General features: G+C 45.1%; 1 protein-coding gene across 1 annotated transcript; it reads right to left on the bottom strand.

The window, feature by feature from the left end:
• Window positions 1-5,297: 5,297 nt before the first annotated feature.
• Window positions 5,298-6,708, bottom strand: LOC124690149 (E3 ubiquitin-protein ligase EL5-like). Its single transcript, XM_047223577.1, has 2 exons — window positions 6,496-6,708; window positions 5,298-5,918 (listed from the first exon to the last, which is right to left on the bottom strand). Exons 1-2 carry the CDS (start codon window positions 6,706-6,708, stop codon window positions 5,298-5,300), a joined length of 834 nt encoding a protein of 277 aa, XP_047079533.1.
• Window positions 6,709-15,232: the final 8,524 nt, after the last annotated feature.

The following is a 15,232-nucleotide window of genomic DNA, read 5'->3' on the forward strand; positions in this document are numbered from 1 at the left end:
GTGGACACTCTCAACATTGATCACATAACAGAACAGATAAATGCATACTCTACACTTTTGTTGGATGATGAACACATTGCGTAGGATTACACGAACCCTCAATGCCGGAGTTAACAAGCTCCACAATAATGCTCATGTTTTAGTAACCTTTAGTGTAAGATAGATCAATAGACTAAACCAAGTACTAGCATAGCATGCACACCGTAACCTTCATGCATATGTAGGAGGAATAGATCACATCAATACCATCATAATGATAATTAACTCCACAATCTACAAGAGATCATGATCATAGCCTAAGACAAGAACCACACGGTGCACACACTAGTCACCTTTACACACGTGCAGGAGGAATAGAACTACTTTAATAACATCACTAGAGTAGCACATAGATGAATTGTGATACAAAACTCATATGAATCTCAATCATGTAAAGCAGCTCATGAGATCATTGTATTGAAGTACATGGAAGAGAGATGAACCACATAGCTACCGGTACAGCCCCGAGCCTCGATGGAGAACTACTCCCTCCTCATGGGAGCAGCAGCGGTGATGAAGATGGCGGTGGAGATGGCAGCGGTGTCGATGGAGAAGCCTTCCGGGGCACTTCCCCACTCCGGCAGGGTGCCGGAACGAGACTCCCGTCCCCCGGATCTTGGCTTCGCGATGGCGGCGGCTCTGGAAGGTTTTCCGTCTCGTGGTTTTTTCTGTCGATGTTTTTAGGTCACGACGGCTTATATAGGCGAAGAATCGGAGTCGGAGGGGCCACGGGCTGCCCACACTATAGGGGGCGCCCCCCCTGGCCGCGCTGGGGTGTGGTGTGGGCCCCCCCTAGCACCTCTCTGGCCCTTCTCCGGTGCTCTGGAAGCTTCGCGAAATTATAAGATCCCCGGAATTGATTTCGTCCGATTCCGAAAATATTTCCTTACTAGGATTTCTGAAACCAAAAACAGCAGAAAACAACAACTCGGCCTTTCGGCATCTCGTCAATAGGTTAGTTCCGGAAAACGCATAAAAATGATATAAAGTGTGAACAAAACATGTTGGTATTGTCATAAAACAAGCATGGAACATCGGAAATTATAGATACGTTGGAGACGTATCACGGTGCCGCCGCGACATCGATGAGGAGCGCCGAGTAGAGATGGAGAGAAATAGAGAAGAGCGAGAGGAGGAGTGCCGAGTGTTAGGGTTAGGGTTATTGCTTTCTTCATTTCAATCTGTTATGAGCATGATATGATGAATGAAATAATTGCTTTCTTAATTTTGTAGTGACATTGAGGTATGGAGGACGACACCTTCGTCCGAGATGAGGAGGGGGAAGAAGCGGTGCAGAAATTGATCTATGAGGGTGCCCGTGGTACGGAACCCGATGGAGATGACAACAACGAGTTCGAAGACTTTCTGAATGATTTCGGCGAGGGACTTGAGTCTGAACAAATTAGAAGAGACAACGAATTGTCCATAACAAACTCCGGTGAGGTGTATATTTATGTATGAAGTCTATGTTCATCCCTAGATGCATTCATTTATTTGTATTGCACTTATTAACGAATATTTTTTTCTTTTAGCCTTCTGGATCATCGAGCAAGTCTGTTAAAACAAAACGAGGCTCGACGCAACTGCTAAAGGGTGAGGGCAGGTTAGCCCTCACGGCATTTAAGGATAATGGTGAACCGGAGCATCCCAAAGAGCACTGCCGCAAATTTAAAAATCAATCCGGAGTTCTCGTTAGGGACCATGTACCGATCAGCATTCAAGAGTGGCATAAGCCGAAGAATGCGGAGACTGGTGCTAGTTATGTCAACGACGAGATGAAAAAAAAATTCTTTGGGACATGCTACTGACACGATTCAGCCTACCGGAAGACAAGACGGAAGGCCAGAAGAATAAAGTCAAGGAATGGACATGGAAGAAGATGGCCATACAATTCCAGAGCTGGAAGAAAAATTTATGGGACAAATATAAGAATGAAGATCCAGTATTCGATGATAATCTAGTGAAGATAAAAGATCATTGGCCCGCATTTAAGAGGTATAAGCAATCGTCTACTTTTGTGTCCCGGTCGGTCACAAATACGAAAAATGCTTCAAAGAAGAAACTTTGGTATCATTTGGGGTCAGGTGGCTACAAAACTGCCATTCCGAAGTGGACAGCGTTTGAAAATAAACTGATGAATGCAGGAATCACTCCACAGACATGGGACTGGCCCGAACAGTCCAAGTTCTGGTTGTTCGCGCATGGGGCAGGGTTGGACCCAAAGACAGGGCTGATCGTTGCGCAGGGAAAATGGAAGAAAAAAATTGAGGCAATCGTACCGAAGCTTGTAGATGCAATTGAAAAGGTCAGAAAGGGAGAGTACATTCCCGATAGAGAGAATGATGAGCTGACACTCGCTCTGGGGAATCCTGAACACGTTGGACGGGTACGAGCTCGCCCAGGTCTCACCATGAAGGAAGCGTGGCTGGACAGCGCTGACACTTATAGAAGCCATTCGCGAAAGAAGAAGAAGGACGCCGACACGTTAACGGAATTGTTAAATAGGGTGGAGGCGCTTGAGAAAAATCAGAGGGCACCTGGTCATCCGCTGTTTCTATAGGATCCACAAGCCGATGCTGCCCCATCTCAGCGAAGAAGCAGTGTGGGTTCCTGGCATCTTGATGGATGTGGAGGAAGCTACCCCATGGATTATGTCACGGAGAAGACAGATTGCGAGCTACATATGCTATTCAGGACCGCGTCCGTTAAGGTGGCGGTCGGATATGTGTACCCAAGTGAAGATGGAGCAACGCACCATCATATGCCCATTCCACCTGGCTGAGTTCGTGTCGGGGTGGATGAAGTTGTTCCTGGTTTTGAAACAGTGGAGCTTGATATTCCTAGAGGTGACGATGAGAGGACACTGGCCGATGTCAAGCACGGTTTCGCCCTATGGCCGAAGAAATACATCATCCTTTTGCAAAGGCCACCGACTCCTCCACATGAGCAGCAAATGCCATCGACTCCTCCTGGTAGCAGTCCTCATGAGCAGCCAAGTCCACACCTACCTGAGAGGGACCCCAGCGTGAGTCCAACATCTCGAGATCCTCCGCGTAAGACAGCGCCCGTTAATCGGAACGGTACGCCACCTAGGAAGAGATCTAGAAAGGAGAAACCACAGCCGCCCATTGAGAAGTTACCTTGGGAAAAAAGTGTCGAGGAAAACAGGGAAGCCGTTGAGTCCGAGCTGAGAGCCTTTTTTGCACCGAAAGTGCCAGAGATACCTTTCGAGAAGACACTAGATCCGGTGAAAGTTGTGCGTACCGTTGAGAATCTATATGACCCTGTACCATCGCCGCCATCTGACTATAGGCGTTCTATTGAAAGGTCGTATGACAAGATGATCGAGGCGACAAAACCCGTTCAATCGGGTATCAAGGAGATAAAAGGGATACACCAAGTCTACCAGCTCGGATAACAACCCGTTCAATCGGTCCCCCTTCTCAAGGTGTTTGACGGGAAGGCCGTTCAGAGTTTTCGACAAAACACAACCGATTACGCCATCGCTGAAGTAGCATATAAATTTGTTCAAGGGAAAGATTTGGTCGAGAATCTCAGGAAGGTACCAACATGTATGCGCAACTTGCATTCGTGGTAGCTTAATGCCTCAAAGGGAGTGACCGAGACTATCATGGTGCGAGTTAGGAAAGAGCACTACTTCCAGGAATACTGTGTGAACGTTGACTTCAGCGAGCTTTTCCAGTTATACAATCTCCAGGCCCTCGACAAATCTATCATCAGTTGCTATTGTCTGTAAGTGATTTATTTAATTTGAGAAGTCTTTAGCTCAACTCGTTCATTGTCTGCAAATTATAATCTTTTGTGCGCTATATTATGCAGATCGAAGATGCTCGAATGTAAAAGGGACGAAATCACGAACATTGGATTCATTGACCCGGACACAATGCATGTTAAAACCATAGAAGATCCCCTCTATAACAAGGATACACCGGAGACTTTGCTAAGGTTTTTGAAGCGACAACGTGACAAAAGGCTAATAATTTGGCCTTACAACTTCCGGTGAGTCTTACTGTCTTATAACACATTATATTTTGCTCACCGTATGTCAAAATTTTAACTAATGACTTATATATATGACACTACATATTTAAACGTGCGTAGGTTTCACTTTATTCTTCTCGTCATCAAAATGTACGATGGAGAAGTTGAAGTATTTGACTCACTAAGCAAAAATTCGGACCTATACAAGTCTTCTTTTTTTATGCTCAGAAGGTAATTTTAATTCTTATCGGTTTGTTTCGTTAATTTCCTGCTATCAACTAATTGATAACTCTTTTATGCATTTTCTTTTGTCGGGCAGCGTATGGAAAACTTTCATCAAGGAAGATAAGTCCCATGAACGGCCACCGAAGCTGCGATGGCGTGCGAAAGTAAGTAGTACTACCTAGGTCCACACACCTTTATCATACTTGACTATTGTTTGATTGAATTATATTCTTGTAAAGAAATGCCCGCAACAACCACAAGGGACCGATCTCTGTGGATTCTACGTTTGCGAGTACATCCACAGAATTGTCAGCGAGAGAAAGAATAATGAAAGAAATAAAGAGGTACGAAAACAATATTCACAAATTTATTTTCTTATCATAAGTTGTGTTGAGTTTCAGTAATAGTTGTTTGATTGTGATTTGATATATATATATATATATATATATATATATATATATATATATATATATATATATATATACACACACACATAGCTCATGTATTCATTTGTATCTTATTCTTTTATAGTTGGCAAGAAAGCGGAACAAGATCTCAATCGAGGACCGCTTCATAGAAATAGGCGAGGAATTGGCGGGATTTTTCCTTCGGGACGTCTTACCACCATTCGCAGAGTACCACTATGAATGAAGATGTACATGTTACATATATAGTTTGACTCGGAGAGTACAACTATGCTACATGTAATAGACATATATAGAGTACGCCTCGGAGAGTACCACTATGCATGAAGATCGATCTTCATGCATGTACTACTTAATTTGCGATCTTATGCAATTACATGTGTGTTATATTATATGCACCAACTTGATATGCATCATCTTGATCTTCATGTACTACCTAAACCCAAACGCGTTTCTGGTGCATCGACGCGATATGAAACGCTCCGATACCCCTAAACCCCTCCAAAAACCCTAAACCCTGAATTCACTGCCATATTAGGCAAAGAGCCAAAGATGTGTTTTCCCGTAATGCCTATATATATATGTACTGAGCTGGCAATTTCGGTTCTACACTAGCTGCGCTCTCGGGGTTGCGCAGGCGATGTTAATAACTTGCTCAGCGCCTGGTGATCCGCTGCCTGTTCCCCAGCAACAGGATGGAGTCGGCCCCGACGGCCCTTGCCCAAAGCTCCACAGCCTCCTAAGCGTCCTGAGGCTCGGCGAGCTCGGCGTCTTGGTCGCGTCGCGCGGTGTCGCCGGCGTCCTCGAATCCGGAATGTCGATCACCAGCACTTCTTCCGTGGCCAGGCCGGAGGGTCTCGGCTGGCCTTCGTCAGAGGTCACGGACGTCACCGCGGTGAGCGTGGCCTGGTCTGAAACCCCGAGCAGCACACTCGCCGGCAGGTTCGCAGCATAGTTCGCCTGCTCGGGCGATACGGGAGGGAGACTCGTCGACGCCTTGAGCAACGCGTCGGGCTTGGCGACGGTGACACGGCAGAGCGGGCAGGTGGAGTGGGATGCCAGCCAGGTGTTGACGCACTGGGCGTGGAACCCGTGGCCGCACCGGGGCAAGAACCTGGCCTCCTCCCCGTCCTCGAGCTCGGACAGGCACACCACACACTCCACCCTCACGTCCTCCGCGGTGGAGCCCTTTGGCACCGCCGCGCGGTACACCGTGATTGGCAGCGACTGTTGACGTGGGCATTACCCTTTGGTTAACCAGTATTGCCCTATCTGATATTGACAAATTGGAGGCCCATGAAGATACTTGAAGGCGAGATGGGCCACTAAGTCGGCGCACTAGAGGATCCCTTGACGGGCAAGACAAGGAAGCGAACAAACAAGGAAAGATTGGATCTAAACTACTGTAAACCTAGTCGTACTCGGTTAGGACTCTTGAGACCTGGCCTCCTATATAAAGGCCAGGAGAGGGGCTGCCGAGGAACAGAATCGATCTTAGCAATCTTAGCCAGAAAAAGCTTAGAGCTAGGTCACCATAGCAATAGCCATCTCGACGAGATCTCAGCCGAACTATTCGGCACCCCATTGTAACCCATTATCATCATAATCAAGAACAGACAGGCAGGACGTAAGGGTTTTACCTCATCGAGGGCCACGAACCTGGGTAAATCGCTCTCCCCGCTTGTCTGTGAACCGATGTCTCGTGTCAGCTTGCAGGATTCCGTCAACCCTAAGCCCCTATCGGAGGGCATTGGCGAGGAGTACCCTCGACAGTTGGCGCCGTCTGTGGGGTTCACAGACAAGCGGGGACGGCGCCCTTGTATCCAGCCGCCACCACGCCACCGTTCGGCCCCGGCCGGAAGTTGGTATTGAAGTAGTATTTGAGGAAGAAGATCACGAGAGCGAAGGTCAGAAACAGCAGGAACATGACCGACAAGAGTGTGGCGCCGTGCGACATAGTCGGCGCGGCGGGTGTGGAGACTGCCGGCGCGACCGCCCAGCCCGGGGAGGAGTACATGCCTGTGACCTGGTAGGTGGTGTCCTTTGGGTGGAATCTGTTGTTAGTTCTCTGCGGTACTGGCTACTGGGTGAGTGACACTGCGAGATGCGAGCTCAAGAGGCGCTCAACGCCGTATTTATATATGCATACGGATTGGGCGTTCGTGTTCGAGTGAGGAGGGCTGTGATTGAGAGAGGTGGTCTCGGCATCATCGACTTGGATAAATTTGCGAGCGCTTTGAGGCTTAGGTGGCCGTGGCTTGTTTGGAAAGATCCCTCTAAGACGTTGATTGGTACGGACCACCCTTGTGATGACGCGGATATGAATTTCTTCTATGCGGCTACCACCATAACCATCGGAGATGGGCGCATTGCGAGTTTTTGGCATGCTCCTTGGCTTGATGGTGTGAAGCCTAAGGACATTGCACCATCCATTTTCGCCATCTCTAAACGCAAGAATTTCACCGTCAATAAAGGGCTACACCTTGATGTTTGGATTGATAAGATCGACACCACCGGGGGCATCTCGACAAACAACATCTCCGAGTTTGTGGATCTATGGTCAAGGGTTCATGAGGTTCGCCTATTCGAGGGCACTACGGATGACATCAAATGGAAGTTCACTAACTCGGGTGTCTACACGGCCGCGTCGGCATACAAGGCCCAATTTGAGGGCATGACCTTTTCCCCTATGCCCCAATTGGTGTGGAACAATTGGGCCCCTCTTAAGTGCAAGCTTTTTGCATAGCTCGTGTTGCAAGATCGTGTTTGGACGGCCGACCGGCTCCAAAAGCGTGGATGGCCAAATTGCGGGGTTTGCCAATTATGCACGAGGGAACCCGAGTCCGCAACACACCTCCTCTTCAAATGCCGCTACTCCCGGAGGATTTGGAACTCTTTACTTTCTTGGCTTGGGATCATCTCGGTCGACACCTCTAATTGGCCTAACTTCGTGACGGTCGAAGATTGGTGGCTAAGCTTCATCTTCGTCAATAGCACAAGACGGAAATCCTTAGCGTCTCTCATCATGCTCACCTCTTGGGAAATTTGGAACGAGCGCAATGCGAGGGTTTTCCGTAAGGTTTCCACCATGCCGATGGTTGTTGTAGCTAAAATTAGAGGAGAGGCGGCTCTTTGGAGCGCGGCGGGTGCTACACACTTGGATTCTATCATGCCGCGAGAGTGATCTTTTGTTTTCCGAGTTTATACTCGGCTTGTAACAAACCATAACTCTTTCTTATTCAATGAATGGGGCCAAAGCTTTTGCACCCTTTCAAAAAAAAAAAGTTGACGTGGAAGATGCTGCTGCCGATGCGATTGTCACACGTGACTCCTATGAGGCAATGATGCATAGCACGTAGCAGCTCCCGGGCATTATTTCTAGTACTAACATATTTCTCGAAACCACTGCATGCATGCAGATGTATATCATCTTTAATATTGTTTTTGCGGGTATCTTTCTATAATATATTATCTGTTGTGATTCTTTAAGATTGTGTAACGTGTGAAACCAACACACACTATCTATGGGAAGGAATTCGCACGATACGGCCATGAGCTAGTATCAATTATATCCCAAAAAATAATCAAAGATCAGATGCTTCCCATGGACCCTGGTCAGGCGTTGAATAAGATCAGAATAGTATCAACTCGGGCTCTGTCTGTATGCAGCTCGCTTCGCTCTCACTCAATGTCTGTAGATGAGAACCTACTGATAGGTTCCTGCTGTTTTTTTTCTTGGACAAGTTTGATAAACGTTATGTACGTTGGACACGGCTAGAGGGCATCCGGATGCTGGTTTGTATATCTTAGCATTCACACCATAAAAGGTAAGTTTTAACAGCTCTTTACCCCAGATTCAGAAAAGGAAATTTCTGGGTAGACCGTACTCACTTGAAAGCACCACACGTATATTTAACTTTTACACGAAAAAATTCAAAATGTCATAAATGTTAAACCGTATGCCGAAACTGTTATCCGTTTTCATCATTGGGCCTCTCGCGATGAGATCTTCGAAACTAGATCCCATATGTATATGTTTCGACATTTTTTTTTTTAAAGCAACTCTCTTCGTGTGGAAAATCAAGTCTAGTGTTATATCAAATCAACTTCGTACAAAGAGTTGCTTTCACTATCTTAAAAAAAAAAATTTGATAGCCTTTCTAAGATTACGTAGCTTAGCAACAATGTCCAATAATTTCATAGTAATGAGACTTGCAACATTGCACTACTAGTTGCCCACCATAGTTTCTCGTATTGTTGGTAACTAGAAAACTTATTAGCAGCGAAAAATATAATTTCATAACCAAATAGTACACAACATAGTGACTGTGGTAGACAACTTAGACACGGTGAAACTATATTGGACAATGAACGCAACTTAATCATAGTCCGTATCCAACTTAACAAGAGTGTGTATGCAACTTAATAAGAGTTGGTATGCAACTTAATAGTAGTGGGTATACAACTTATAAATAGTGGGTATGCAACTTAGTACATGTTTAAAGTAACAATTTACTGTCTACAAATACGAATTAGCAAATGTGTGAGTGAACAATTTATTGTGCACACAATACAACTTAGCTCATGTGGAACCCGTAATACCGCCGGCAAAAATACAACCTATCACATGTGTGAAGAATTTTTGTTTCTTCATGGCAGTTGTCGCCTCGAGGTACACGACTTCGTCTCAATCAACACGGATCTGGACGATCCCACGAGCCAATACACGTGGTGCTATGCGAGCTACAAGAAGCCGAATGTGATATTTGATACCGATGGTGCTTAGGTGGGAGATCTAGGGCGATGGAGAGGGAAAGATGTGGGTGGACTGTCTAGCTCTGCATATGTCAGTGACAAGAGCGAATCGAGCGATATGAAGAGATGTTGTGACATCACGATAGGCAAGTCATACAACTTAGCACTAGCGGTAAACAACTTAGGAGTGAAATACATGTACTTATAGGTACGGCCACTCCTTGTGTATTAAGTTGTTTCTACTCTCGTGTCGAGGTGGAAAACTTCACATATGGGGTACACAACTTAGCACCAACGGTGTATATAAGTGAGTAACGATGTGTATGCAACTTAGCACTAGTGGTATATGAACTTAGTAATAATGAGTATGCAACTTACTACACGTGTGAACTAGATGGGGTATATAACTTAGCACAAGGGAATATACAATTTAGAGACAATGGGTATGCAACTTAGTATATGTGTGAAGCAATAATTTACTATCTACAAACACAACTTAGTAAATGTGTGGGAGAACAAATTATTGTGTGTAAAATACAACTTAGGTCATTTCTGGAACCAATAATACCACCGACAAAAATACAACTTACTACATGTGTGGAGAAACAAATACATGGCCTGCAAGAAGCCGAAGTGGGTGTCGCTTTGAGATCGGCGGTGCCCCACCATCTACGGAGATAGGACGGACGGTGGCAAGTCAGAGCTCCATTGGGAGGGAGGGCGGGACGTCTAGCTCGGCATATGTGGGCGTCAAAAAGCGAACCGAACGAGATGAAGAGGGATTACGATATCACGATAAGCAACTTTGTAGATGAGGCATGCAACTTAGAACTAGGGTTATAGAACTTAGCATTTGATAGATATGCAACTTAGCAATAATTTATTATCTACAAACATGAATTACAAAATGTGCGAGAGAACGGTACAACTTAGCACATGTGGGAAGAGACAATTTGTTTTTTTCGTGGCAGCCACCGCGAGGTACAACTTTACCTCGATCAACACATATGTGGTCGGTGGGGGGCCCATGGCACGAGGCGCAACACGAGCTGCAAGCCGAAAGGGATGTCAGCTAGGCCAAACGGTGGTGGGCCGAAATTTTATGACGATGGGGGAGTTACGGCGGGTGAACCATCTAAATTGGCTTACGTCGGCGGTACGAGCCAATTGAGGGACATAAAGAGGGGCTACAACATCGAGCGCACGATGTTTGCGAAAGAGATAAAAAATAACGGCTCGATAAACATATGTTGCTTTAAAAAATACAACATAGCAAATGTGTGAAATAATAAATTACGAACTTTGCAACAATGTATTGTTGCAGATGGACATATATGAGAAGGGCCTAAAATGGTCGTTCAACTAAGTTCAGAGGCTGAGCAGGAAAATACATAGACTTCTGCGTAATTTGGTTACAAGTTGGAGAAATATAGTGAAAAAAAGAAAAGATAAGTTCTTCTCTCCGCCACACAGCCGCCAGGAGAAACTGAAGCTCCGCTCGATCCCCACGATCGCCTCCCGCCTTCCTCAGGCTATGAGCTCGAACGCTAGCTCGCACCAGCCGCCCCTCCATGCTATGCGGCTCCAACCGAAGAAGCCAACCGAGCTCTGCTTGCCTCGGCCACCCTCACCAGCAGTCGCCCGTCAGCTGGGCCCCGCTTTCTTCGGCCGGCTAATACCGCGGCCGCATCGCTCGCTCCGACCAGTGTCCTGGTGGAGGGGCTGAGGCCTGGAGCGGCGGCCATGGGGGCATGGAGCGGCAGGCGCTGGGATCCGGTCTGGTGGCGCACGCCGCGTGGGAGACCAGGCTGGCGTCGGGAGGCGTGCGGGAGGTTCCCGGAACTAGGACGGCGGCGCGCTGCATACTGCGCCGATGGCGAGAGGTGGGCCGGAAACCAGGCCGGCGGTGGGCGTCGTGCCAGAGGATGTGAACGGGGGCGGCGAGGGAGCATACAGGCACAGCCGTAGTATTGTTTTTGTCGGGACGTGAGTAAGATGAGATTGATCAACGAGATAACGGCCACAGCGCGAGTGCTCATTGAGACAACCGGCATCCGAGTACTTTTTAGCACTTGGGATGTACGTTTATGATCCTGATTAGTTGGCTAACAATCAGTAGACTGATACGGCATTAGTTGCTGATTTGATCTGATTTGCTCTGTTGTAATCTACCTAACATGGACTCCTATTCTCATATAAATAGAAGGCAAAGCCAAAATCCGAAAAGAAGTATCATATGACGAGATGGAAGCTTTGTCTGTAGGACGCGTCTAGCCAGCGGCTGCATGCCGGTTGATCATTCTGAGCAGTCATCCAAAAAACGGAAAGGTTTACATAACGGAAAGATACATCCAGCTGTCAAATAAATGATAGGTTAGCTGATATCACTTGTCGTTCTTAAAAAAACTGTAACTTTTAAACCGTGCGACGAAACTAAATCTGTTTTCACTTTTTGTATCCGAACGACGAGAGCTTCGAAACTAGACCACATTTTCATATGTTTCGACACAATTTCTTAACAATCAACCTAGTTATGCAGGAAAACAATTTTGGTGTGCAGCAAAGCAATTTTGATGTGCAACGAAAACACTTGATTCACAGCAATGGTAGGCTTCACAACAGCTGCAGCAACAACTCCTAATGTTGTTATGCAGGACACTAAAATTGCTCTGTCGAGTACCAAAGTTGCTCTGCATGACACTAAAAATTGCTCGGTCGGGCGCCAAAGTTGCTCTGCAGGATTCAAAAACTGCGTCGCCGGGCACCAAAGTTGCTATGCAGGGCAATTAAGTTGCTTCGTCACACATTGAAATTGCTCCGATTGACACCAAAATTGTTGTCGGGCACCAAAGTTGTGCCTTCGTGTACCAAAAAGTGTACATGTTTGTTGCACACCAAAGTTGCTTTGTCGCACACCATAATTGTTTTGCTGCACAACAAAGTTGGTCTGTCGCGCATCAAAGTTGCTTGTTAAAAAAATCGTCGAAACATATGAAAATATGGTCTAGTTTCGAAACTCTCGTCATGGGGATTTTAGTAGTGAAAACGAATTGTAATTTTGCCGCACGGTTTAAAAGTTACAGTTTTTTTAAAAATGATACCTGATATCAGCTAGCCTACCATTTCTTTGACAGCTGGACGTAAATAGCTATCCCCTAGTGCGTGTGCCCGGGACGTCCGGCCGGCACGCGCCCACCCGTAAGATTTCAGGTTGTCTGTAAGCCAGAATCTGAAGGAGGTTTGGGTATTAGGAATCTGAAACTATTTTATCGCAGTTTTCCTCGGTGGGTTTATCTAGATCTAATTTTTGTCATTGCATCCCGTTAGATAGATCTTGGATGTTTATGTACGATAAAATTTCATGCCCCAACATGAATGGTGATGGAGATAAGGCTCATTTGCACTGAGTTGTATTTCAGCGGCGCTCTACTGCTATGATGACGCGGAGGGCTTATCAATAAATACCCCTATTTGATTTTATGAAGCCACCGATATGTTGTACGAGCGGGTATGATAACCAACAAGTGTAAGAAATCTATTATTGTATCTTTTGATAAGTAATGAGTGCTGAACCCACAAGGAGATGAGGAATTGGTTAACTAGTTTGCGAATAGTTAACAATAAAAGATATAGTATGGTATTTTGGTGTATAAATACTTCAGAAGTAACACACAAGTAATGTAAAATGCAAGTAACAAACTCTTTTCAGAGAAAGTCTGATCCTCTATGCAACAAAAGGACAAACTTGGTGTGCACTTATGTGAGTAAAACGTTTTTTCTATGCGACCTGAATTATTAAGATTATAAATTTCTAGATGAATATGGTGAATATTTTGTCAAGTGTTATTCCTAATGGATGGAGCCTATAATGGGTGCAACCATACATATGAGCAAACACACCTCTAGTGATTGATCCTAATGCCACATAAGTGAGAAATTATATAATTTTATATGGCAAAAGAATAAACCATTGTTTTATGTTTTAGGATCCCAATAAATACCCTCTATTGCAAGTCTAAGAATCGGGAAGCCTCTTTTTTTCATATCCAACTATCCCTCCTCTCTTCCTAATTCTAAGGAGCAGTCCTATGAGACCGTAAAAGCGAGGTAATATATATACGATTTTCGTACATTACCACCATAGAACCACAAAAATGTATAAAACTTGACCAAATACTCAGAGCAAATTATAGAGAAATCATGGTTAAATTATCCTATGTTTTAGGAATATGGGAAATCACAACGTTGAAAAATGGACATGATCAGTGGCATAATTATTACATCACAAACTAAAAATATAACTTTACCAAAAAAAAAACAATCGCAACTAACTAAGTACAATGATGCACAATACACCAAAAAGATGGTCTATGGTTCCGATCTTCACAATCTGCGAGGGGTGGCGTTGATCTAGAAGATGGTGATGGTGGTATTAATGAAGATGTCGAAGGTGATATTCCTCGCTACGCCAAGGATAAGTTGGTGGCAACGATGTCTTCGATTTACCCTTAGCACCGGTCGCGGGACAACGGGATCTGTCGTCCTATGGCTAATAGTACTGTACTTGGAGAAAGGCGCGATAAGGTTGACATCCACATGGTCGGCTTTAGGACCTTTCTCCGTGGAAGTGTTAAGTTGACGCGGGGAGTTCATCTAAGAAGCAGAATCTTGCCACGACATGGCGTACATCTCCTTGACCATAGCCTTTGCTAGCGTCTCTGGTACATCGACAAAAAAACAAAGTTGGTGATAGACTCACCACCCAGTGAGGTATGTCCAAGAATCAACAGAAAAGACACCTTCCGCGTGGCGCCGGAGTTGGTCAAGCTCTATGGCCCACCCGTGCTTCTCCTCTTGGAGGTGAGATGTAATATCCCAGGTATTGGGGTTACAAAAATAGAGGAAACAGATGTGTGCATTGCATTCATGCATAGAAAATCTGGGGAATTTTCGCGCTTTAAAGTAAAACAGTCACAGTAACTGAAGTTTCACTTGACCTTGGTGGAATTGAAGTAGATCATCAAGTCAAGCGCTATAAACCTCAATGTGACTTTGCTAAAACCTTGTTTTGGGTAGAGATAAGTTGATCTAAGGGGTTAGATCAAATGGAATTACAACCAACACCATAACTTATTAATCTAGGATCAATTACTTGATCTTATTAAGATCATAACATTGAATTCCTTGCCATAACATATGAACATCCATTTAATTGGAAATCAAGTAACAATAAGAGAAATTATTCTTCACTTATCTTTTCCATGTCTTAAACTAATCCATGCACTTATCATAAACCCTAGGATATTCATTCTACCTTAATCTTGGAAATAAAACAAGGAGATCCAACTAAAAAATATAATTCTTCTCTATTCCAAATTATTATACAATAAACCTAGAGAGGTGAGAGTTCTATATTATTTATTAGAAAAGCAATGACAACTCTTGAGCTAAACCTTGGATATACATCCATGCATTTAAATCATCATCTTTAAGAGAAGGGATTTCTATTTTCGTGCCCTCGGGTCCTTAGTTGTGCTCAGTTTTCCCCAGCTCCTTAGTTTTTCCTCAGTTTTACCCAAGCGTTTGTCTGAAACCATCACACGTGATGTAACGGCCGGTTGCCCGACGGTTGACCGTTATCTTCTGACTAGTGGGGCCACGTAGAGCCTGCAAAGACACGTCGGACCATCCATCTTTGTTTGACCGTAAGCATCGCTGTATCCACGACCAAAACGCGAACGAGTGGGGCTTCGGTATATCAAATGACAAGTACGGCCATGACGGCG

This window comes from Lolium rigidum, chromosome 2 (genome assembly GCF_022539505.1).
Source record: "Lolium rigidum isolate FL_2022 chromosome 2, APGP_CSIRO_Lrig_0.1, whole genome shotgun sequence".
Classification (NCBI taxonomy): Eukaryota; Viridiplantae; Streptophyta; class Magnoliopsida; order Poales; family Poaceae; genus Lolium; species Lolium rigidum.